General features: G+C 51.2%; 10 protein-coding genes across 13 annotated transcripts; 4 read left to right on the plus strand and 6 right to left on the minus strand.

Moving 5' to 3' along the window:
- Window positions 1-224: 224 nt before the first annotated feature.
- AAFC00_007081 (uncharacterized protein) lies at window positions 225-1,053 on the plus strand (the record flags this gene model as incomplete). The annotated part of the gene is made up of 4 exons (XM_069347138.1): window positions 225-650; window positions 710-797; window positions 852-957; window positions 1,011-1,053. 4 exons carry the CDS (start codon window positions 225-227, stop codon window positions 1,051-1,053), a joined length of 663 nt encoding a protein of 220 aa, XP_069200011.1.
- Window positions 1,054-1,650: 597 nt separating this feature from the next.
- Window positions 1,651-2,261, minus strand: AAFC00_007082 (mitochondrial 54S ribosomal protein uL23m; the record flags this gene model as incomplete). The annotated part of the gene is made up of 2 exons (XM_069347139.1): window positions 1,651-2,125; window positions 2,215-2,261. 2 exons carry the CDS (start codon window positions 2,259-2,261, stop codon window positions 1,651-1,653), a joined length of 522 nt encoding a protein of 173 aa, XP_069200012.1.
- Window positions 2,262-2,746: 485 nt separating this feature from the next.
- AAFC00_007083 (uncharacterized protein) lies at window positions 2,747-3,682 on the plus strand (the record flags this gene model as incomplete). Of its 2 annotated transcripts, none has more annotated exons than XM_069347141.1 (4): window positions 2,747-2,841; window positions 3,073-3,179; window positions 3,260-3,501; window positions 3,605-3,682. In XM_069347141.1, 4 exons carry the CDS (start codon window positions 2,747-2,749, stop codon window positions 3,680-3,682), a joined length of 522 nt encoding a protein of 173 aa, XP_069200013.1. The 2 variants fall into 2 exon arrangements, with proteins under 2 accessions (XP_069200013.1, XP_069200014.1); XM_069347140.1 differs by having other exon boundaries at window positions 2,750-2,841.
- Window positions 3,683-4,841: 1,159 nt separating this feature from the next.
- On the minus strand, window positions 4,842-7,208 carry AAFC00_007084 (uncharacterized protein; the record flags this gene model as incomplete). Of its 2 annotated transcripts, none has more annotated exons than XM_069348388.1 (2): window positions 4,842-6,512; window positions 6,567-7,208. In XM_069348388.1, the coding sequence occupies 2 exons, from the start codon at window positions 7,206-7,208 to the stop codon at window positions 4,842-4,844; spliced, it is 2,313 nt and encodes a 770-aa protein (XP_069200016.1). The 2 variants fall into 2 exon arrangements, with proteins under 2 accessions (XP_069200016.1, XP_069200015.1); XM_069347143.1 differs by having other exon boundaries at window positions 6,567-7,067.
- A 2,992-nt stretch (window positions 7,209-10,200) lies between these two features.
- Window positions 10,201-12,963, minus strand: AAFC00_007085 (uncharacterized protein; the record flags this gene model as incomplete). The annotated part of the gene is made up of 1 exon (XM_069347144.1): window positions 10,201-12,963. The coding sequence occupies one exon, from the start codon at window positions 12,961-12,963 to the stop codon at window positions 10,201-10,203; it is 2,763 nt and encodes a 920-aa protein (XP_069200017.1).
- A 577-nt stretch (window positions 12,964-13,540) lies between these two features.
- Window positions 13,541-14,419, plus strand: AAFC00_007086 (uncharacterized protein; the record flags this gene model as incomplete). Its single annotated transcript, XM_069347145.1, has 2 exons — window positions 13,541-13,544; window positions 13,608-14,419. 2 exons carry the CDS (start codon window positions 13,541-13,543, stop codon window positions 14,417-14,419), a joined length of 816 nt encoding a protein of 271 aa, XP_069200018.1.
- A 720-nt stretch (window positions 14,420-15,139) lies between these two features.
- Window positions 15,140-17,374, minus strand: AAFC00_007087 (uncharacterized protein; the record flags this gene model as incomplete). Its single annotated transcript, XM_069347146.1, has 5 exons — window positions 15,140-15,528; window positions 15,583-16,050; window positions 16,100-16,361; window positions 16,415-17,164; window positions 17,228-17,374. The coding sequence occupies 5 exons, from the start codon at window positions 17,372-17,374 to the stop codon at window positions 15,140-15,142; spliced, it is 2,016 nt and encodes a 671-aa protein (XP_069200019.1).
- A 921-nt stretch (window positions 17,375-18,295) lies between these two features.
- Window positions 18,296-19,434, minus strand: AAFC00_007088 (uncharacterized protein; the record flags this gene model as incomplete). Its single annotated transcript, XM_069347147.1, has 3 exons — window positions 18,296-18,569; window positions 18,635-19,116; window positions 19,201-19,434. The coding sequence occupies 3 exons, from the start codon at window positions 19,432-19,434 to the stop codon at window positions 18,296-18,298; spliced, it is 990 nt and encodes a 329-aa protein (XP_069200020.1).
- A 1,071-nt stretch (window positions 19,435-20,505) lies between these two features.
- On the plus strand, window positions 20,506-21,588 carry AAFC00_007089 (uncharacterized protein; the record flags this gene model as incomplete). Its single annotated transcript, XM_069347148.1, has 1 exon — window positions 20,506-21,588. One exon carries the CDS (start codon window positions 20,506-20,508, stop codon window positions 21,586-21,588), a length of 1,083 nt encoding a protein of 360 aa, XP_069200021.1.
- A 1,267-nt stretch (window positions 21,589-22,855) lies between these two features.
- Window positions 22,856-24,328, minus strand: AAFC00_007090 (uncharacterized protein; the record flags this gene model as incomplete). Of its 2 annotated transcripts, none has more annotated exons than XM_069347150.1 (2): window positions 22,856-24,087; window positions 24,154-24,328. In XM_069347150.1, the coding sequence occupies 2 exons, from the start codon at window positions 24,326-24,328 to the stop codon at window positions 22,856-22,858; spliced, it is 1,407 nt and encodes a 468-aa protein (XP_069200023.1). The 2 variants fall into 2 exon arrangements, with proteins under 2 accessions (XP_069200023.1, XP_069200022.1); XM_069347149.1 differs by having other exon boundaries at window positions 24,154-24,211.
- Window positions 24,329-24,672: the final 344 nt, after the last annotated feature.

Raw genomic sequence — 24,672 nt, forward strand, 5'->3', positions numbered from 1 at the left:
AAACACAATGGTGTATCGATAACGACATGCTCCGCGCGCTATCGTCGCTCCTTCCCTCCCCACACCATCTCCACACACCCCAGTGGTCGTACAGCATATTAAATAAATTCAGCACGTGAACAACAGCATAAGCACAAGCAAACCTCCATCGATCGCGAGCCGAGACTGTGTTACCACCGCGGGATCAATCTTTGCAACTGTCCAGGTAGTCATCGCCGTCCAAGATGAACTGTGAACGCGGCCGCGGCGACAGCAGCGACTCCCCACTTTCACTAATCGAAGACCTGCCTCCAGAACTTCTGCACCACATCTGCGGCTACCTCTTCACCGCACACGACCCCGACCGCAGCGTCCTAGCAACAGAGGTCCCGTCCCCTCTAATCGACCTAGCGGGCACGAGTCGCGCCCTGCGCGATGCTGTAGAGACTTATTGCCGCCGCACGCTGCTGTCGTGGGCGAGTATCACTAAATACGATGGTGTGTTACCCAAACCGAGTAAGAAAGTGACGAAGAGTCACAGAGGTGTTTTGCTGCGGTGGCGCAAGACGCATTGTGTGTTTTGTGGTAAGAAGAGTGTCAGGAAGGCTGTGTTGCGCACGGGGTTCGGGTGTTGTGCTAAGTGCGACAAGCTTGAGTGGCCCGATAAGATTGTGAGAACATTTCTTCTTCTGCATTTCTTACTTTGTTGCATTGCTGATTCTGGGACCAGACCAAGACGGCTGCAAAGAAGGATTATCATCTCAGTGATGACCACCTCTTCCCAGACCGGGAGGACGGATTGCCTGTCATCAATTATGGTTCGTATATTGTCGAAGGTGCAACCGCGACCATGTTCTTAAGGGAAGATGTAGAGAGATTGGCGACTGCTGTCCATGGCGACTGGAAGGCGCACATGGCGGAGAGACAGGCAAGAGCCGTCGCGAAGCAGAAACGGAAAGCAGAGAGGTTGCAGGGTCGGTCAGGAGTATGGGCTTCCTTTTCAGTGATGCCAGTACTAACCAGATCCATAGGTCTATTGAGTGTTTCAGCCGAGGACCCGATCAATTTCATTGAAGCTGACTAAATCTGAGGACTACGAGTCTGCCGAGTTCAGCTCCACAGAGGCAACAAGTCTGGGGGTTGCTGTTGAAACGATGAAGTGGTTTGTTGATGGCATATATCCACGACACAAAGCGATGCACTAATTGCACTGCTATGGGCTTTTATGGCGCGTCTCATAAACTATGATACAGGTACATGGTATATACATGGCCAGTGTCAAGTCACAGATGGTGGCTGCGAAGATGATCTGACGAATGGAATAAGATGGCGTAAAGGATGCTTTTCCCGAGGATGGAGTACTGGGTTTTAATTGACGGACGGCGAGGAATGCATCTTACTTGCCGGCATGGGTGGCGTTCTCACCCTTTTCACTTTTCAGCCTCGATACAACAGGTCGGCGGTCGTTGAGTTGAGCGAGTATTGAGAGGTGGATGGACTGATAGCATAACTTGAGCCACAATACAAAGAAAAGTGGATCAGGATTGGTATACACGGCTGTCCTGTCGAGTTCATCATCTAGCGCCAAAGACTCCTCGTTGATATATGCATGGAACCCCAGCTTTTCCCTCCTTGCCTATACAATCTTACACGCCATATGCCCGTGCCCATCTATTTCTTCTCCATACCAGGCCTCCACTTCTCCTTGCCCTCGAGCAGACTCTTGGCCTGCACCCGCAACTCATCCCGGTCCTTCTGACTATACATAGTATCCGCCAGTCTGCCCCTACGGTTCGCGTACTCCTCATTCTCCTTCTGCGACGCCCTGAAGGTCTCCGGGTTCCAAGGCGCCAGATCCTCGCCCTCGGGCACGGCAGGCCACACAAAGGGCTTGTCCATCTCGACGGTCATGCGCTTGATGGCGCGCGGCCGGAACCAGCGCTTTATCGTCGGCTTGATGGCGCCGGGCTTTCCCTGTCGCACGGGCTGCTGCTCGACGTAGGACCGGATGCCGAGTGTGCGCACGTTGTAGGCGTGGTAGAGGTAGTCGCGCAGGTCGAGTTTGTTCATCGATAGCGGCACTTCGAAGCGCGCGAATGTGGGTGGCAGGCGGGCGGTGCGGAGCAGGGTCACTGTGAAGTTTGGTCTTTTGGGTTGGGTCAGTCTTTCGGTCTTGTTTTTTCGTGGGACTCCCATTGAAGTTGGAAAAGGGGGGAGGAGGGAGGCAGAACGTACAGGTGGATTTCTTTCAGGCCCAGCCTGAAGGGTGCGCGTGAAGCCATGGATGGTGGTGAGGTTTGTAAAGGTGAGGTTTTTGGACGAGGTCTTTGGCGGCGGGATTGCGCAGGGCCTGGGTGATTGTATTCTTTCTTGCCCTAGCTAACACAAATGTTGTTGTATAGGTAAGATGCAGAAGGGGTCGTCTGGATGGTATTATGGCATGTTCGAATCAATATTCAATTGACAAAAGTTCTGCTTCTGCTTCTGCTTCTGCTTCTGCTTCTGCTTGATGCTTCGACGTTGACCAGAAAGAAAGACCGGGTCGACGGCGTCGCGGAGGCTGCTGTCCCGTGCCCCGACGATATCTCTTGGCAGCGTGCGCTTCCGCCATCATGGTCGCCAGTATCGCCATTCGCTCTTGTTGTCGATTTACCACTGAACGATAGCACAGTCATGGATCCATTGTGTCGCATGCTACTGCAGAACAGTGGCAGAGCGTCCTAGCAACGCTTTTCTCGGTTACGATTGGGTGGTGCAGAGCAAGTGCATGATGGCATCGTCGCTGTCGCTCTCCGTGGGGAGCGTTCACCCATACAACCCTGTCTACTTCTTCCATTCGTCCAAGCCTGTCGTTGTCAACCAGTAGGTGATTCTTGTTTTCATCCTTGCTTTCGTTCCATGTACTTGCTGTTTGATATGAGTCTTGTTCTTGTTTTCGTGGCGTTGCTACCCGGTTTCCCGTTACCTGGAGCAATGTCAGCATTACGTTGTTACATCTGCACTTATATATCACAATTGAATCCTTGATCGTGTTTCTATCCTCTAGTCTCGTCTCGAGTCAAACCATACACATCTTTCCTTACAATCTACCAGAAGCAACTCCTACGACCGCTCCGTCTTCGTCCAGCGCCCACTATTCGGAGCCCTGCTCTTCGACAACAACGACTCGGATGCACGAGACCACTGCGCCAACGAGAGAAGTACGTCTTTCTTTCTACCCTTCTCCCTCCCAAACAACCTTTTCTTTCCTCCAAGGTCTGATCAATGAACCACGAAAAAGCCTTCCTCTCCTGGCTTCGTTTAAGTGTGTACATGGCCATAGTCAGCATCGCCATCCTGATATCCTTCCATCTCAAGCACGAGCCCACGCCACTCGAACGCCGCTTTTCTTTACCTTTCGGGATCCTCTTTTGGTTCTTGTCGCTTGCGTGTCTGGCTAGTGGCACGGCGAACTACATCAAGACCGTATCCAGGTATTCGCAGCGCAGGGCGTTGGTGCAGAGTGGGTGGAAGACGCAGGTGGTGAGTTTTCTTTTGTCTTTTTGTCTTTTCCCATGTCCTATCGATCTCTGCTGGCGGTGATATTCAAGATGGTAATGAAATCACTAACATCGCCAATGAAAAGGTCTTCACGGTCATCGCAGCAGCCATAGTGGCAGCGTGTGTGTTGTTCCTCTCTACAGGAGCAGAAACAGGTCGTTGATTTTCCTGTCTTGGTCTCGATGATTATTTTCCTCCCTTGCATTACTCTATGTATGAATATGGAATATATGACATGTTGATGAACTGATTGTTTTTTTTATCGTCGATTACTAAATGTACTTTTTTTCATCTCGATTCTTTGGAAGCCATTGAGAAGTATCCATGAACGGCCACTACTTTGAGAGCTGTTGAAATAATCCCCCGGAGACCGTTGAGGTATCGCTCTAAAGCAATTTCAGCTATTGGATCAATCCCATGAAAAGACGTAGGATCATCTTCTTGTGGACCACTGGTATCCACCTCATCAACTAAAGCCAATATTCGTCCACACGACAGAAACACCGAGAAGTCATGATCAGTAGAGATGAAAACATAAGCATATCAAATCCGATGTGGTCTAGTGGCTAGGATTTGCCGCTCTCACGTTTCTTCTTCGAGACAGAAAATCCGGCAAGGCCGGGGTTCAATTCCCCGCATCGGAATCTTTTTGTTTTTTCCTTTTTCTCTCTCTCTGCTTTGGATATTATATCTATATTCAACTTTTTGTCCTTTATTGTTTGGATGTAGATGGGTGGGTTTTTCCTTAATCCGTATGCTTTTCGAGTTGCTTTATTGGCTTGCGAGTATTGGCTTTCGTGAGTAGGGTATGAAAGTTTGCAGCAGGTGGAAGGTAGGAAATACAAGTAGTAGGAGGTTACATAGCAAAAGTGTATAGACAGCATATATGTGGGTACATGTATAATTGAGTATGCCAGCGTGCGGTGCAGTGTGGATGTACAGGGCTATATATGGGTATGCATGCGTGTGGAATCGTGTCCTGACCTGAATAGGTATATACGTGAACAGGATATAAGGACTCCTCATAGGGGAAATTATGAAGAACGGGAGAATATATGTGCCATAGACAGTGCTGCATGTCTTTGACTTTCGAGTACTAATGGCAACAGCAGCAAGAGTAGGAGCGGGAGCAGGAGCAGGAGGGTTTTTAGCATAACCGTTCGACTATATGCCTTTTTCTCTTACCTCTCATATCTCTTCGTTGCTCTCCAAGCCGCCGCTTTCTCGCTCTCCTACTTACTCTGAGCTGAGATTCTTTCACTTCAAATCAAAATCATATCTAGATACATCAATCCATTTCTTTCCTCTCTCTGCCTCTCTTCTCACCGTCTGTGCAATACTTCCTCTAGATCCATCTTTCTCCTTTTCCGGGGACTCCTGCCACTCCCCGAGTCGTCTCCTCCGCTGTCTGAACTTTGTCTTGAGCGCCTCTCTCCTCCGTCTCCGGTCCCGCCGCCGACACCGCCTACTGATGTTCCTCCTGATACACCTCCCGCTGGGCCTGTGTGCTGTAAGGTTTGGGCTTGTAATTGTGGTGGACCCTGTTGTCGTCGTTGCTGATGCTGCTGCTGCTGCTGCTGCTGTTGTTGTTGTTGGAGAAATTGCTGATGATGTTGTTGAGGCTGCTGCTGTTGTTGTTGCTGCCAATGTGACGCCGATGCAGACGTGGACGAAGAACCCAATGTCGTGACACCACTATCCGCCCGTAGTCTACTCTGTACATGACGGCCCAACGACTCCATGGTCTCGGAGCGTGGGCGCGTGGCGACAGGCGACGTCGAAAAAGCCTGAAGATGCGACGAGCCGCGTGGCGCCATATATGACGATGCCGATAGCGGCTGTCCGGTCGCTGAACCGATGGATGTCGACGAGTCGGAAGGGGTGGGACGATGACTGTGGAAACTCTGGCGGCGTCCTGCGCTTCCCGGTAGTGGGCGCGGAGGAGGTTGTCCAAAGTAGACGGGCTGTTGCTGCTGCTGCAGCTGTGGAGGTGCTAGGGGCGGTGGAGCAAAATGCGTTTGCAATGGTTCGAGCGATGGGAATATTCTTGAACCTGTATGTGTTGGGGGAGGAGGACCATATACTACTCCTGTTGGGTTTGATGGCCAGGACTGACTGTACAGAGAAGGTGATGCTGGTGGGAACGCTTCACGTCCGGGAGGGTAGAACTCCTGAAAGTGTGAGGGACTGCCATGAAAAGACGACGGCTGGCCAGGAATCTCAATTGGTGTCTGAAAAAGTGACGTAGAGGGTTTAGTTTCGGACAACAAAATCGTCTCTGTTGGTGACTCTGGCAGTGGTGGTAGGAACAAAGTGACAAAGTAGAGCGACGTTTTTGCCAACCGCATTCTCACGTCAAGTGAGCGTTCGACCCCTCCCGCTAATCGAAACACCCAGCTATAGTGTTGATCGTCGAACCCTCTCGTGATCTCGTCAATATCTCGATCAGTGATACCACTGACTGGATCCAGTCCGGGCTGGAAGATAGGAGGTAGATACGACGGCTCCTTGGCCTCTCGCTCTGCCCGCAAAGCGTTTCGTGTATTTTGAAAGCTGTCTCCTTCTATCGTGCGAGCAACCTCACTCAGTCGACGACCTCGAATATCTTGAACGCCCATTAGACTGTTGAAAGCTGAATTAGCTTTCATAATGACAAGGTCCATGTCTAGAAAAGCTATGGGAGTGACCGGTCCTGGTACGGGCTGCGATGCCCGCGGCCCAGGCGCAAATGCAGGACCGAGAGGGTGTCGTGAAGGCACTATAGACGTCCGGCTGGCTTCAGGGGCGTCATGGTAAGAACGAATCGTACGGAGAGACCCAGTCCGCCTGTGTCTTGGGCCTTCCAGGGCTCGTCCACCACCCGCGAGTATAGGCTCAGACCCGACAGGCACTGCCAACGGGACGACAGAACTCAGCTGCTGCGCCTTCGTGTGCCCCTCTTCACGTAGTCGTGGTCTGCCGCGTTTCTTGTGGGGCACGTCTCGACAGGAATCCTGCGGAAGATTAGGCATAGCCGTGGCGAATCAATAACGATGTGGACGACATACTGCTTTTCCGGTCTGCACGCACCGGTTGCATGGTCTCTCTACATCACAGCTCAAGTGAGCGCGTTTACAATTATTGCACGCATTTGCAACGTGTGTTTTCGACCTTCTCCCACCACGCGTCGAGGCAGCTGCTGCCGATGTACTAGATTCAGCAGTGACAAAGACCTCTACAGTCCCGCTGAGACCTGAAGTTGACTCTGTCCGCAGAAGCGGAGCCTGACCTTCACTCGACGCGGTCGATGTCTGAGTGGTAAACGAATGTGGTGGATTACTGGTCGTTGACGCAGACGGCAACGGATTGATGCTTCCGTACGTAGGTGGTGCTGAGATTGTGTCCTCGGTATAGACATTTGTTAGTTCTATGGCGACGCTTGTGCCAGGAGCAGCACTTGCGGCTACCGTCGTTTCTGGATATACAGCAACTACATCAGAGTGGTAGCTTGACGTTGTTGTTGGTGGATTAGTGGTATGCTTCCGCCGTGGGGAAGGCGGGCTAGACATAGGCGGTGAAGGGTAAGAGAGTCCGGTTTGCCAAGACAGAGTACGTCCTGGGAGCTGACGTGGGATCAAATCTGGCAGACGTTCGAATCCCCGTCGAGGGTAGAATGTTTCGTGGGTTGGCTGGAGCAATAGAGCTTTCATACTTTCTTAGACGTGTCAGACGAGGAGTTTGTGTGGTATAGAGTAGTCAGACGAGGTCCCTAGAGCAAGCCACAGATTCGCAAGCACACCGCGTAAGAGTGTACCGCACTTTCGGATGCATCAACAAGGATGTCAATTCGACCTCTCAGCGTCGGTGCTCATTCCCCCCTTTGGATGTGCAATTTGCTCGCAGCACGAGTGGAAAGTGGTCGCAGTGGGTATTGGTAGTGATGACAGTGATATTAATGAAATGTATGAATGCCGGTCGTACTATCGAGCTTTGTTCGCTGACTGAAATGTCGACGTGGAAAGAGGAAATCAAAGAAAAGCGAGGCGTTTCGAAGTAAGATCCGATGCGACAACTCGGAGCAAAAGGACGAATCGAAATGTGATAACAAATGAAATCGGGAAAATGTAATGACGATGACCGGTGAAATGGGAGGCCCTTCGGATTGAAGGTATAGATGTGGGATATGGTAATGACAGATGCAACGAGGACGAGGATACAGAGGAGACAGAGGGGTAGTATTGCTGCGCTGATCCTAGAAAAGCATGGGTTCGACAGGTCCGTCCCCCTCTGAGCAACAAACAGGCGTTTTACGTTTTACGATGCCGGAGCTCAGTCGGTCATGGCGTAATCGGCCAGGACCAAAGTTGAGTGAAGAGAAGGAGAGGGTAAAAAGAAACTCCATGCAAGAGCAGCACCCTCACCAAAATCTAATCTTGCTCCCGCACAGCTCTACGCTGACACGCCAAAGCGGTGACTTCCAAACGCCGTGCCGTAGACAGATTAAAGAGCCAGCTCCTGAACGATTATGCTTGGACTTGGCATCTATGGATACAGCGATGGGCATGGGTAGGATTGCGGAGCTTCCAACGAGCAAAGTGAAAGGACCCGGCGTATGCAACAAAGCATGCAAGTTGCAACCTTTGGCGACGCTGGTATGAGATCGTAGCTCTATTCTGTATAGACTACAAGTAAGCTCCCGCCGCTCCGCCAAACCTTCCAGGAATCTGGCGCCATAGGGACAGTGCCTCTACTAACCAATAGCACACACTGGGTTCATCCGTACCGAAGCATGCAGAGTTAGAAGAGGCGCGGATCTCCCGGCGGTACATGTTGAAACGTAGCTGTAAGGTTTATTCGGCGAAGTGTTACAGTGTCGACCCAGCGCTCTTGATGGTAAGGAGCGTGGGGCCGGATCGACAGCCTACTGTGAATTCATCAACTCGGTGCGGGACTATCGCCCATTATAGAATGGTCAAGACGATTTTTAATGGGCTACAGCTATTCTCCCCGAATATTCCGGCCACGGACAAGAAAATAACGAGCTTTGCCTTCGACGCCGTTCCAGATCGCCGGGGAGGATCTCAATACTGGTGTGGATGCTTCTGAAAATACACATACCAATGAAGCCATTGCAAAGGGAACGCCTTGGCCATCAGTTTGTTCCCGCCGAAAGAGCACACACTGGAAGTCTGTAACATAGTCCAGGCATCTGTGCAGGCAGAACAGTGCCGTGGTCGAAGGCGCCCCAGGGAAAAACCCGATGAATCACACCAGCATCAAGCGTACGTGAGAGTCGTGCAGGTCGTACATCGGACAAATCCAGAGGTCCTGCGGACTCCGGATGAGGCTGTATGAAACACAAGGAATATTTTGATGCAGGAACAAAGGTTTTTTCGGCACGTGCTATTTGTTGACAGATCATGCTGGTCTCGCCGTTACGTGACTACTTACTCTTGGTAGGCCTCCTCGGTAACAAGAGAGAGACCTTCGAGTAGAATGTTCAAATTGCAAAAGTCCAGAACTTTGAGCGGGATCGGCCGTGACATAGATGGGGTGCAGGTATCATCAGGGCATACTGTACAGAACCTGCATGATGCACGACTGTCGACAGATGGCGGGGCTGAGATTGTCCGTAGCGCCTTCGGACATGAGTGGTCAGACATTGAGGAGAGTGCGAAGTCTGGAGGTAGGAGGAAGAATAACATGGATTTTGAGGGGCCGAGCCCGATGTCTGAACGTCGCTTGCCAAGCCGTGAGCCGGCTGCAAGCGAAAGACATCATTGACTATCTAGGCAAGACTGACAGACATTGCTCCAAAGTCGTCTATTACATTTCACATCATGTTCGACTAAGTATGCTTGTAGCCATTGTGACACAGGCGTGAGTATCTGTTGTATCGTGAGCGTAGATGGTGCCAGAAATAGCGTCGACGACCGCGGTACGCATGCACATTGATTCCGTCGGTATTGCTGTAGTGCTATTGGATGCAGATCCACCCATGCTTGACTGCCCGGATCTTCACACTCGCAGGGCTAATGAGAAGATGTGACCTCGTTTCGCCACGAGACTCGAGGGTGTGTATATGCAAGTTGTGCGTATGCCGATTCTGCAAACAGGGATATGATTGCTGGTGATTGGCAAGCCACCATGTTGCCATGGTGTTGTTTCTTACTTGTGCATGTTCTTGGCTTCAGATGCTTGTCACGACGCACTTGTGTCCGGAGTCGGCTGCGATCCCAATCCCCTGCATTAGTTCCTTGTGTGCGGACATCTCTATCTTCGACCAAAGCCACTGCCGTGGACTCACCATGCAAAGTGCTCACCAATGCTTACAACTTTAGCCAGTCGAGACGCTATGGTGATGTAGACTAAACCATATACTGGGATCGTAACAGCAAGTTCACCATTGAGATCTTAAATTATCGTTGTATTCCTAGATAGAAGCACATGCGTACCTACTACCAACAACGGATTTGACAAAAGCCAATCCTGTGACATCACCTATGTAGTTGTCAGAAAGTTCGGCTGGTGGAAGCCACCTGAAATTTCCCATTATACGAATGCTGAGGAATATAAAGTATTTGCGAGCGAGGTGGCGTTCAAGCGACCTGGTAGACATCTCACGCCCCTGTAGACTGGCAAGACCGACAGAGCCGTGTGGGCTGACACCCGTTCAATCTATATTCATATCTCTCACACAATCTACCTGCCTTTTTTAGATGGCCTGGCGTTCTTGTCTTTACGCTGTTGTTGGAGCGCCCTGCTCTTCCGGACATCTTCCACGCCCTTGATCTCGTTCTTGCCCCTACCGTTGGCGAATTTACCGATGCGCTTCTCCTTGGCCTCCTCGACCCTCTTCTTGCGCTCGTAGTAGTCGTCCCGATACTTGTCAGCCTCCTTGGGCGCCTTCTCAGCCTTATGCTTGAAGCGTTGTCCACCGGTCAAGCCATTCGCAGCACGTCCGTTGCCAGCTCGCTCTATCTCCCCGACGCGCGGCAGGACGTCGATCTTGTTCGCCTTCCTCCACGCGTCAAATCGTCCACTGCGGAATGAGGCTGCGATCTTGAGACCACTCTCGCCTTGTATCATCTTGGTGCCTTTTGATCCGTCCTCGTCGTTTGCGCGAGAGACATAGTTCTTTGCCTTCTTGTCCCACCGGAGACCGCCGCCTGCTTTGGCCGAGAGACCAAAGTTTTTGGTCTCATCGTTGGTAAGATCCATGGTGGCACCCCTCGCCGCGGACAAGAAATTCGAGTCACGTCCATCAGCTCCGGTGTGAACACCGTATCCGCGGTCCTCGGCCATGTTGATGGTGCTCGGAGTATAACCCATGAAATGCTCTGCATCCTGCCATGAATTTGCTTCGCGCTTGGCCTTTTTCGAGTTGGGCTGGGAGAATGTGACCTCCAGCTCATCCTCGGAAGCCTCATCGAGGTCAACGCTGACATCACGGCCGGGGAGATCTTCATCTTCGGTGTCCAGAGCGTTATCATCCTTGGATCCGACCTCTGTGGCGTTCGCAGATTCACGTTCTTCGTGTTGTTGTTGTTGTTGTTGTTGTTGTTGTTGTTGCATTCGTGGCTTCACCTTCGCCCTCCTCTTCTTCATGATCTCGGCGGCTTCACTAGCCTGCTGTCCCCGTCTGCCGACCTCGAAGATTGTCTCTGAGGGACGGAAGCCACTCACTCGAGCAAGCATAGCCTCTCTTTCCTCCTGGATCTTGCGTGTGCCGGAGTCGTCGCCGAAGAGCATGTGCGTTTCTTTGAGATGCTCGGAGGCTGCCAATGTCTTGGCCCGCTTCGCGCTCTCCGCAGATGCTGAGTTACGAGTGCGGACGTATTGCTTCTCGCCTTTGGCAGCAACATCACGCATGCTAGACAAGTCAACATCATCCTCTACCAGTCTTCCGACCTCGGAGACGCAGTTCTCGACGAGATCTCTGACCAGAGACCCGATCACAATGGACTCTGCATAGTTGGGAGTGTCGGCTGACTCTCTTCCAAGGATCAGTTTCCTGCCGAGAAAGAGCTGCAGGTCGAGCAAGTATGGCATGTCTTTGTCAGTGATGAGACTGTAACTCCAACCCCTTCGTCCCGCACGGGCAGTACGTCCGACGCGATGGACGAAGACCTTGGGCTGCGGAGGGAAGTCATAATTGATGACGTTTGCGAGGATAGGGATGTCTACACCTCGAGCTGCGACATCCGTGACAACCAGAATGTTGGTCAGACCACTGCGGAAGTTTTGTACCTGTATTTTTCTCGCGGTCTGGTCTAGCGCGCCGTAGACGTAAGACACGGCATATCCCAGAGTATCCAGTAGTGTGGCTAGGTATTCGACGTGATGTTTCGTAGCAGCGAAAACGATGGTGGAATGTTCAGTGGGAGAGTCAGTGTTTGCACTGATGTGAACTCCGTCTCGCTTCCTCTTCTTGCCTCCCTTTCTGCTATCTTCTTGGTTTTGAGCCCTGGCGGTGAGTCCAGCGGGCATCTTGATGACGTCGCGGAGCACGTGGAGCAGAGCGCCTTCCTTTTCCTGTGAGCTCACGGTGAAGAAAGCGTTCTCGAGGTCAGGCGAGATCTTGCTCTCACCGTCGAGTCGGACGAGTTTTGGCTCCTGAAGACCGGCGCGGGCGAATTCGACCAGGGACTTGGGCAGGGTAGCGGAGAACAAGAGTGTCTGACGGTTATCAGGAAGCGAGACCATAATCTCGGCCAGCTGAGCAGCAAAACCCATCTCGAAAAGTCTATCGGCTTCATCGAAGACAATGTACTTGACCGAGGACAGATCGAGCTTCATCTCGACTTTCAGGTGCTCGAAACGACCGGGAGTAGCGATGATGATATCGGGATTCGACGCCATAGAGCTAAACTGCTCTTCCAGACTGTCACCACCGACGAGTAGAATAGTACGGAGATCTGTGCCTCGCCCCAGATCCTTGACAACCTTGAGAGTTTGCAGAGCCAATTCTCTCGACGGTGACATGATGACTCCTCTGGCGCCGACCTTGGCGCTGTGTGTGCGTAGTTTTTCTATCATGGGAATGACAAAAGCCGCAGTCTTTCCGGATCCTGTTCTGGCCATGCCAACCACATCTTGACCCTCCAAGATGAGGGGGATTGTTTTTCTCTGGATAGGCGTGGGAACAGAGAAACCCTTTCTGGTGATAGCTTTTAAGAGATTCGCGTGAAGACCCATGGACTGGAAGGCGCCGCTCTTCTTGTTCGGTTTGCCGTTTGCGGCGGTTGCCTTCCTGTTGCTCGCTGCCTGAGTGGCCGCAATGAATGCCTCGTCGCCATCGCTGTCATCATCGCTCAGGCCTGCGCCTTGCTCGGCATTGGTCGGGGGCTGCCATCCAGCAAAGGTGTCGTCGTCGCCATTCTCTGCTGAGTCGCCTTGGAAGAGACTGTTTGTGATGTCAAAGTCGTTCTCAGAGGCAGCAGGCGAGGCTGCTCTACGGCCCATATTTGTGATGATGCGATATCGACCAGCGACACCAGTGGGGTATTATTATCCCGAAATATTGATGGTTTTGTTGGGCAAACAATTATTCTGGGTATAGGCAGACGATGAAACTCGGACTTTGCAAATTATTCCATTATTTCATGATTTCCTCGTCAAAATAAACTCCGCCATTCTCCGTGCAAGGGACTTTCTGGAGAAAGCATGGCGCCAAGACCCAAGGATGTCCTGACTCGCGCAGTCCACACGGACCCAGGTCCTTATCGATACGAGTGCTGTACTATAGATGCAATTTTGATTTTGGCAAGACGCGTCGGATTAACGCGACATTCTGGGAAAGCACGCGTCTTTGTCTGGACTTGCCCCGCGTCAGCCTGACATGCAATTTCACACTTTCCTAAAACAAAACATCTCCGAGACACTATCACACCTTACCATAAGCTACCTATCCGGACTCAGTCCATTCTGCAAGCATTCTAAAAATTGTCCTTCTCTCGAGGGCGAATTTGATTGATAAAATAAAGGGAATCAACCAGTACATCTGAACTTTTTGAGTTGAGATCAGTCTCGATACGGCGCCATGGGTAAGTCGCGCTCTGCCATCTCTGCTCCATCGACTGCACGAGAGACTTGCTGACCTGTGTCAGATTACGGATACACGACATCATACAGCGCCCAAGGTGGAGCAGGCGGCGGCGGCTTCATGCCAGGCAGCCAAGCTGACAGTCCGAGTGGAAAGAAGCAATACGGGAAAGACACGCTGCGTCCTGTCACGATCAAACAACTCATCGATGCCCAACACCCCAATCCGGATGCCGAGTTCTTCGAAATCGACGGCACGGAAGCTTCACAGATCACATTCGTCGGCCAGATCCGCAACATCAGCAAGCAAGTCACAAACATAACCTATCGTCTGGACGATGGCACCGGCACCTTCGAAGTCAAAATGTGGATCGACACAGACAGCGCAAACGACGAGAACGACGTCCCGGCGCAGAAGGGTCTGGTGGAGAACGCATACGCTCGCGTGTTTGGAAAGCTCAAGACTTTCGGCAAGAGACACGTCGTCGCACATGCCATCAAGCCAGTCACGGACATGAACGAGATCAACTACCACCTGCTCGAGGCCACATACGTGCATCTTTACTTCCAACGCGGTCCTCTAGGTCAGAAAGCCGAGGGCGGCGCGAACGGCCAACAAGACGGCGGGTACGCAGCGACTGGCGGCGCTTCAACAGGAGGAGGCAAGTTGCCTGCATCTGCCTCTTCGGGTGCAAGGAGAGTGTACGAATGTATTGCAAACACACCACAAACAAACGAGGGTCTACACATGCAGGATATCGCTGGCCGTACCGGCATGGACACAAATGACGTCTTGAAGGCCGGTGATGAGTTGCAAGGCATCGGCGTCATCTATACCACCGTCGACGACCACACATGGGCTCTGTTAGACGTGTAAAAATATGGCGACACCATTGTCCTCGAGACTGATGAAGCTACGAATACAACTCTGGTGTCAGAACAAACCTCTGTGGCTGTATACTCTCAAGAACTTACCGTGTGCCTCCGTCCGAACAAAATTATTTCAGATTGGGATATGACAAGTAGCATTCGCAAAAAGTACGATTGCACACACATGCAAGACTACAAAGAGGGAAACCCTCTCAGCTGCAATGTCCGCTTGTGGGATACCTTGATCTCAAGTCCAGTGATAGGAAACGAATGCCAGTGAAGCACATCTAATCAAGAATCAAAGATAGTTTTATGACCCTGGCTTTATTGATACGTATCATCATCTTCGATTTCATCGTTTCAGTGGCCATGTTCAGCACTTCGTCCTCTAGGGAAGGCGACCCTGTCCGAAGTCGACCTGGATAAGGAGTCTGCTTCACTCAACATAGATAGGCAGGAGTCGCGACTGCCAGCTTCGGTAGCACCTGCCTTTCCTGCATCTGACTAGAAGGGATGGTCGAAATTTGGATAATGATAAGGTGGACACTATGTAGGGTCATCTTTCATCCTCAATTTACTTGATGTAGTTGATGGGTAGCTGAGACACATTAACCCCTGGAGTACGTTGGTTATCAGTGTAGGTATGATTGGCAATATAGTCAGCTCACGCCCTGCCATTCGGTTACCCCATCGAGGCCGCCCGTACCTTGCGACTGCTCGACCTTCTTCATGCTCGCACCAAACAATCACAAAGATACGCATCAACCGCCTCAACACCCCCAACCAACGAACTCATAACCCCGACGTACCCATCCGGTCTCACCACCAGTACAGCGCCTTCTTCTTTCGAAACGCCATAGACCTCGTACGCATCCTCTGTCTTCGAAGTACCGTAGACTCTCATCTCGGCGTGTTGCTTGACTTCTGCGGGTAAATCGGTCCATTCGAAGTGTCGGATTAGTGGTGGGTGTATTATTGCGAGATCTATCGTGCCCGCCGGGTAGGTTTGGTGTGTGTCTATGCATGAGCTGAGGATTTTCTGAGATATGCCGTCGCGGTCAAGAAGGTCGTTGGAGGTCAGTATGATTATCTTGTAGCGGCCGTGTGATGGGAGTTCTGGATTCCCGTGTCAGCTGCATTTCTCGGTGCGCATCGAAGTGCTTGACTTGCCGTCATCGAGATGACGAAGATTCGCATCGGCGTAGCGCTTCAGTTCGACGCTCAGGAGCCTCCTTCCTGGAGTGAGAGCGCCGTGCAAGGGGTCTCCTGTTCCCTTTATTTTGTGATCGTTCTTCACGATTCTGCTGGGATGATACTCAAGGCCGCATCCGCTCGTGAACCCACTACCTTCGCTGAAGACGCGCACGAACTCCTCATGTGTCAGTCCAGCCATGTCTGGGTCATTCGAGCCAATCTGACCGGAGAACATGTGAGAAAACTTTGCATCGAATTCAATCAGCTGGCGGGCATTCTCTAGACGTTCGGATTCGAACGTCTCAAGGACGGGGTCAAATGTTTCCGAGGCAGATTTTGGAGTCAGTCCATTGATACTGTGTACTAGCTTCCAAGCCAGATTGTATGAGTCCATCATCGAGACGTTCATACCTTGGCCGGCTTTGGGGCTATGGGTGTGACAAGCTGGTCATCGTTAGCTCTTTGCCAGCGGGGCTGCAGCAGATAAACTTACCATCTCCCACGATGAAAACACGATCGATGCCGTCCGGAGTCCGGGAAATAAACTTTGGTGTCATTCGTTGACCAATCTGATAAGCTGCCCACCAGTCTGGAGCGGTACCCTCTTTGATACCGATCTTGTAGGGTGCGAAGGCTGCTCGCGCTTGCTCAAAGATATACTCGATCGTGACTGCTCCTCGCCTTGACTTGCTGGCAGTTTTCTTATCTGTGCTAGTCGTCGTAACCTCCGTCTCTGGGGACATCTCACCCGGCACCTGCAAACATTAGAACAAACGAGAGGGCCATGTCACTATGGACCGTGACTGACCTGGACATAGAGACGCGTAAGGTATTCACCTGATGCAATTTGCTCTCTGGGAATGACCATGACCGAGCCGGCATTGGAGTGCACTGCACATCGCTTTCGGATGTCAGGAAAATTAGTGTCCGCAACAAAGTCACATACTCCCCAGATATGGTCGGATGTTTCGCCTTGGAGGTCTAGGCCCATGCATCTTCGGACCAGCGAATGCGCTCCGTCTCCTCCGACCAGATACTTTGTTCGCAGCGAGCCCTGCTTGGCTGTGCCGTTCTCGGTGTCGTAGTCATATTTGACAACCAGAGGATATTCTGGGTCACCTTGATCGTCATAAACGTACTCCACAAACCGATGAGATCTTCGGATTGTATCTGCAGGTGCATATTGTGCAAGATTCTCCTGTAGGATACGCTCAACTCGGCCTTGATGAATAGTAATCTCGAATCCGTATCGAGCGGTAACGTTGACATCTGGCACGAAAGACGTCCGCTCAATGCCACTCACGGGCTTAGTACCATCCGTCTCACTGCCGTTATTGGTCACAGGGTTCCAGAATGCGACCTCCTCCATGTGACACCCTTCACTTAGGATTTCCGACGCTATACCTAGACTCTGGAAGACCTCCATGGTTCTAGGCTGCAAGCCGTCCGCTTGTCCTGCTTTCAGAGTGCCTGGTTTGGCGTCAAGACACAACAGAGAGGAACCAGTGATGCCATATCTCGCAAGTAGAAGTGTCAAGAACAGACCTGCGGGACCCGCCTATCGATCCCGGTAATCAGACATTGCCATTGACTCGCAACATGCATTAAGAAGGTGACTCACGCCTATAACCACAACCTCTCGTCGGTCAAGTCCATTGGTCGAAAGACCTCCATTTGGTATCGGTGTCACCCTAGGTAGTGGTGATGCGCGCGATGGCAGTATGCGCAGATCTCGAGCCGCGCTGGATGTTTCTTGGAAGACTGGCATACTAACCAAAAGTTCTGTCTACGATTTCTTTCGTGACAAGGAAGCTTTATGGATTATAGTATCTATTCACAATATGTGCAAAGAGAAAGAAGAGGGGGAAGAGTGATAGACGACGGCAGAGGATACACCTGAAGCTGCATCTGCAGGATATATGCTCGGGCTAAGCGACCACGGTTCAGATACATGGACAGGCCGACCACATACCCAACCCTGGATCGTGATTGACCAGTGACCTTGGAACCCTATGGTCTTTACAGATGTATATCATTGGCCATTGATTGAGCATAACTATTGCTTGATATATGAGAACCACAGCATCACAGCTATGTACACGCTTTCAACAGGGGGAACAGCGAAAAGGCAATGCTAACTCCATGATTCGGGACTCGATATATTGCGGAGTAATTAGTGAAAGTTTGTATAAATGAGTCCCCGCCCTCTTCCCCACCTCTGTTTGTTTCCGGGATTTCCCCTACGGCACATCTCGTGCATAAAGGCATCTGCATTTTGGAAGGATACAAATTACTGTAAAGCTTTAGTCACCTTATTCATGATTACTTACCTTACCTGATAGATACTAAGAGTCACGGCACGGAAGGAGTTGATATGGGGTAAAAGTGTGGGCCGAAGGAAAAGATGGAGTAAGGTACCTGCTAGTTGTCCGGGAAATGTGATCGGCAAGGTCACTTTAGGTGTGTACATCCCATACTCTACGTAACGCATTGAGATCGTTTCGTTTCGTTTTCTTGTTTGATGTAGGTATGTGTGAAATCCGCTCTTGTCACAAGTTCAAGATCTCTGGGTATCGACATTGCTTAATTATCCAGTATTCACATGTATGTAGAAATATCCACATGGCAAATCCATTCATTCCCTCCTCCTGGCTGGGTCTTCCATACATGCCGTATATACAACTCTCTCTCAATCGACATCTGGCACAGGCAAATCATCAATGAATCTATACTTGAACCCAATCTTCCTCATGGCCTCCTCTGCCTTTTCGCGCCGCAGATCCGCCGCCGCCTTGTCCGTCACGAGCACGAAATCATACGTCATGAGCGCAGAGCCGAGTTCGACGCCGTACGTGTTGGCCATTTCTGGGTCTTGCACGCGCTGGATGTCGACTAGCAGGGAGTTCTTGACGCCGAAGACTGCGTCGGTGGATTCGTAGGGGTCGTTTCGCAGGTAGAGCGCACTGTTTCTCGAGAGATTAGTTCGGTCTCGATGAAAAGAAGAAGAAGGGAGGAGAAGGAGACGTACGTGATCAGGGGGTCGAAGCCGTCCTTCTTGAACATGAAATGCATGTGGCTGGGTCGATACGGATGTCTCTTGAGATGCATCAACAGCTTGCCGACGGGCCCATCGTGCGGAATGGGATACGGCACGGGCACGATCGCCTTGAACCAGAAATCGCCCTTGTCGTCGCTCGTCAAGACCGCTCGTCCGTCCGGCCCGTTTCGATCCGCGTACTGCACGTCGTAGAAGCCTTTGCTGTCTGTCTCCCATACGTCAATCATCGCCCCGGGGATCGGGTTGCCGTCCACGTCTTTTACTGTGCATAACACTAGCAGTTTCTCGCCTTCGGGGTCGTGGGAGATTGTGCCGCCAAGGGATTCGTGCTGGGCTTCGTGCGTGTGGAAGGGGCCTAGTACTGTGCCTTCTGTGCTGCCCTTGGGCTTGGGGTGGTCGATTGAGTCGACTAAGAGCGATAGACCGAGGACGTCGGACAGTAGAATGAATTCCTGTATTGAGGTTTCTCCGAATCAGCCGCCGCTGGGCATTTGGAGTGATATTGTCCAATGGGCAGACGTCGTCTGGCAACTCACCTGTCTGACATCACTGCATATTTGTCCCACTTGGGTCAGGAATAGTATTGCTGTCATCCATTCATCTGTCGTGAGTCTCGTTTCTCGTGCGAGATCGTGCAGGTGCACTACTGTCCGCTCCAAGATGAACTTGAGTCGTAGATTGGGTGTTTGGGAATTGATGGCGTGCACATTCTCCGTGATGTTGTCGATTGTGAGGTCCTTGAGACTCGGGGGTGCGGCGCCTTCTGCCATTGTCAAGTAAACTTCCTCCTTGAATTGACTATATTTTTTTGTTTATCTCTGATTGACCGTCTGTACGACAAACAAGAGAGATTGGCAAAACACGGAAAATTGAACCTTGTACTTGTCTACCTCAAATCTTGGAACCTGCATGGAGATTATGCCAAAGGAAACCTACCTTAGGCAGCGATAGGCCCAAAAACAGCGCATGTGTCACGTTTGACACCAGTGTAAGACGATCCGAAAGTCACCACATCTGCTATGCCGAATGCCGACCAGCAGCCGTCTAAAGTAAACACAGCAGACCTGTCCTTACAACAATCGAGCTTCGCCCCGCGTTTATGCGATGTTATTCGAGGTCAGCAGCGTGCTCATTGGTGCCCTCATATGCGATAAGTCGGAGTTACTGAGGGGTAAATCTTTCGCGATGTGCGGTAGACGGCGCGGCAAGCTTCGGAAGTCAGGGCCCGCACTGCGGATATACAATTATATCTTCTCCACTTGCATCCGCTGAGTGATTTACATGGACCGTGAAGCTGTGATGAAGGGGTTATGAGTAAGTGGGGTCTCCCTGCTGTGATGACTGACAAGCCCCAGAAGAAGACAATGATCTGGAAGCACTTGTGCCAATTGCCGAAGCCCTCATACTTGCAGACCGAGGGGCCTTCTTGGTGGGGAAGCCAGCGCCAGTGGGGGTTTCCCCAGGGACTGAATCTCCAAATGACTGCCGCTAGTCATTTGCTTCATTTGTGCAAGCAAGTTCGGATATACTGGAAGGAGAAGCGTAGCGAGGCACGGGGAAGCAGAGCCAGCACCCCAGCACGAGTAGAATATATTCGACAAGACCTCGAAATGATGTCAATGTTGATTGTTGTCGGAAGTGGGACTCGGAGCTCTTTGCCTGACTTACCTCACCTTACGCATTAATTGCAGCCAAGTAATATTGCCACTGCATCGGAGGTCGTGGCACGTCGGCGACGAATATTGTGTCCTAGTAAGCGCTTGAACTCTCCATTCCATGACCATTGCCTTGAACCGCCCGCGACAATCCTGTACCAAGCACACCGTTACAATCGCATCACAATGAATACTTTCGAATACAATGTCCTTGCTAGTAGAGTCATCTTTGGCCCGGGAACTGTGAAGCAGCTGCCTGCTGAATTGAAAAGGCTTAATGTCTCGTCTCCGTTGCTTCTGTCTACGCCTAGAGGCAGCAAGCAGACGGATGAGTTGGTCGAGATTCTCCATGGAGACTCCATGCAAGCCGCTGGAGCATTCAACAACGCTGTCATGCACACACCTACGCATGTGACAGAGAATGCGTTGCAAGTCCTCAGGTCCAAATCAGCGGACAGCGTAGTATCCATCGGCGGCGGCTCAGTCGTTGGACTAGGAAAAGCCCTCTCCATTCGCGCTGGCATTCCTCACATCAGCATTGCAACTACTTTCTCTGGGTCGGAGATGACTCCAATTCTTGGCGAGACAGATCAAGGGAAAAAGACGACACGCTCCGACCCTAAGATCCTACCTGCGACTGTAATCTACGACGTGGATCTAATGATGACTTTGCCACAGAAGACATGCACTGTATCAGGTATCAATGCAATCGCTCATGCTGTTGAAGCTTTGTATGCCAAGAATACCAACCCTGTCATCACCTTGCTCGCACTGGAGGGCACGAAAGCATTGGCGGAAGCTTTGCCACAGATCAAAGCCGACCCGTCCTTGAAGCCCGCGAGAGACAGGGCACTCTACGGCGCCTGGCTCTGCGGCGCCTGTCTAGGATCGTCGTCGATGGCGTTGCACCACAAATTATGCCACACGCTCGGCGGCTCAATCGGGCTGCCTCATGCCGAGACACACACGATCGTCCTGCCTCATGCGCTTTCCTACAACGCGCCCGCGATCCCCGAGCAGATGGCCAAGTTAGCAACCGCGCTTCCTGATAGCGACGGTGATGCGACCAAGGGTCTCAATCTACTTCTGGACAAGCTAGAAGCCCCAAGAGCGCTCAAAGATCTCGGTATGAGCGAGAGCGATATCGATAAGGCGACGGAAATCGCGATGGGCACACAGTATCCTAATCCGAGACCGCTGGAGAGAGCCGCTATTCACGAGCTGATTCGACGAGCGTGGGCAGGTGAGCCTGCTCGAGCGGACTTGTAGGTCTAGATCTTTCACCATTTCCATAATCGGGCCATGCAAATTCATACCCACTAGGATAAAGATGTTGAAGGGAAAGACGAGCCGAGATGCTACACTTATCGAGTTCTTGCAATGCTATGCTCCTTGCATCACCTTATTCTGAAGTCGTTGGTCATCGTTGTGAGTGATGTCATTCTCTGAGACCTGCATCAGGCCCCTGTCACTTCTGTGATCCTGGCAGCTTCCATATACCACCTGCCAGGCGTATGGAATATTACCGAGTGAGACATGTGGACGCGGCCTGCATGCAGTCTTGTCTGATCGTGGAGGCAAGCTGTTGGTCGATGTACCGTCTTGCCTTTTGTCTTCATGGTAAACGGCCAGACTCGTGCACTTGCCGATTTACCATGCTGTAGAATTGGCCTTCCTTGTTATGCCCTCCATGCCCTTATCACATGAACCCTAGCCAGACTGACACCCTTTCTTCAGAACCGTCGGATACCTGCTGGGTTAGTTGTTATGCCGCCAGTCCGCGGTGGCAGATCGTTGCGTGGCCAGCATGGCCGATGTCCGACTCCTCACGTGAAGGTCGAGAACTTCCAGTGCTGCTCGGGATCTGACCCAGCGGGCATGCTCGGGCTGTCTAGCCTAGCAGATGTTGTCGGCTATGTGACCCAGCGGGCAGTCCGAGGCATCCAGTGGTGCAGGACGTGTGCGCGATCTGACCCAACAGATGGCCTTTGGTTCTTTAGCTGAAGAATCGATCTTGATCTCAGAGATCGCCACCGCGTGTTACGACGGGTGCTTGCTGTGCTCTCAGCATGGCTGTCAACGTTGCTGCAGTCTCTGGATGTAGATGACCCCGCTTCCATTGCCACTCTGCATAATGGTATCCACTCAAGTGTGTAGCAAACTTGCAGGCTTTGAAGTTTAGGTGAGGAGATTTTGCCTGATGTTGCTCCTTCCATTGCAATTTGCAATTTGCTAAGGCAGATGATTGAAACGATGGCTCAGTCTCAGGTTCACACTACGTGACAGAACCTGCTGCACCGCTCCTACACTGTGCTGGTACTGAAGTGTACTTGTACTGTACAGCACCTGACTCGTGAATAGTTTATTCAATGCTCAATTTCAAATGTTTATGTACATAGATATGCTCGCTAATGTCGGCCAATAAAAAGTCATCACACCATCACACCATTATACAAAAGAAAGCTGATGTATTGCTCAGTTATTACTCTTTGTACTGCAGGTCTGCGCGATCAAGAAATGAATCAAGATTGATAAATTACTCCTGGTTGTCTGCGCAAGACCAACTCTTTCCTGTCGTGTCGATAGACATCTGGTAACCTGAAGCATAGAGACCAACACCACAGATGATGAAGCCCAATATGATAAGTACAAGGTTGCACATAGATAGCCAGATCTTCTTGGCAGTGTTGAACCATCCATCATGCCAGTTGAGGTAGAACCAGCAAATTCCCGGCAGTCCATACGAGAACCATGAGGCGAAGAGGGCTGAAATTATTCCGAGAAGATCAGAGAAGTTAGGGATGGACTCGGCAATGATCCATGCGATGACCCAGACGAGGGTGGCAAGACCGATCCAAGAGCCAGTAGCGACCAATCCGCGAGAGTGTAGATACTTGGAGCCTGCAAACATACGTAGGTAGACGTACTTTGCGGTGACGTGCGCGAAGATGACTCCTGCAATGATGATAGTCGGCAATGCGATACCCCAAGCGACCTTGCGCACGATGGGCGAGTTGCTGCTGAGTGCCGGGCTTGTGACATTCTCACCAGCGTAACGGTAGATGACGGTAGCCGCAACAATGTACAAAGAGATATCGACTGTCTGGAGAAGGATCAGGGACTTGGGAAACTCCTTAGGATCGCGGAGCTCGGAAATGAAAGAAATCCATGCAACATGGCCACCATAGGCGAAGACGACGTTGGAGATGGAGTTGAACGCCGAGGAGAAAGTTGGGTGGTAGCTCGCTTTCATCATGTTCTGAGCAGCTTGTGGAGAGACGCCGAGGGCGACCATGGTAATCATGACTGCAGACACAATACTTGTGAAAGAGATGATCGATAAAAATGACACATTTTTCAATGTACGGGGGATCGACAGGATAGTGAAAATCACCAGACCGACAACGCCCCAGACGATAGTACACGTGGCGTGTTGGGTGAGCACATTCATGGCGATGGTGAACGTGAGCAAATGCGAAGCCATGCAAAAGATGCAATAGATGATGTAGGCGGCACCGAACACCTCTTTGCCAATAGGGCCTAGTAGCACCCCGCCGACGTCGCCGTAGTTAGTAATATGAGGATATCTCATCCTAAATTGCCATAGCACGTAACCAGAGTAGGTTGTGACAATACCAAGGGCCACGATGGAGATGAGGCCACCGACCAAGCCAACTTTGGCCAGGACTCCGGGTAATGAGAGAATACCTAGTGAGATGTTCTCTGCAATCATGACTAGAGCACCCTGTATCCATGTCATGGTCTTGTCTGATGAAAGGTATTAGTCACCAACAACAGCAAATGGCGTATGCATATGGTTACGGAAGCACTCACATTGAATCTCGGCGCCTTCTTCGTTGCCATAGGCGTCCAGGACTTCAGTCTGCTTCATATCGGGCAAAGACTCCTCGTCAACAGGCACAGAGTCGGCAACGGCCACATCATCCGGGCTGTGTTCAGCTTTAGGCTCTCCGCCATTCGCTGGGACTGCCCTTGATTTGAAGCCCATCCTTCGTGGGTGATGAAAAGCGAACTGAAGGAGGCGAGAACGTGAAGTATGGTCTACTCCAGTAGATTTCCAAAATGATTAAAGAGGTCAATACACGAGTCTACTACGCTCCTTAGAGTTCACTCAATATGACGTGGTGATCACAATCAAGGTGAGAGAACAGCGATGCGAAGGATTCAAGAGAAGAAAGGAATATTGGTAAGGTTGCATATCTGTGACCATGACCCTTCTAGTGGGTACCTACAATAAATATGCCCTCATCCCGTTTGCAATGAATTTCTGTAGGATTCAAGCTAATTGTGGGCGAAGAGTTCTCAAGACGTAATGACATCCCAATAGTGCGG

The sequence above is a fragment of the Neodothiora populina genome, assembly GCF_041146345.1.
Source record: "Neodothiora populina strain CPC 39397 chromosome Unknown canker_contig_8, whole genome shotgun sequence".
Classification (NCBI taxonomy): Eukaryota; Fungi; Ascomycota; class Dothideomycetes; order Dothideales; family Dothioraceae; genus Neodothiora; species Neodothiora populina.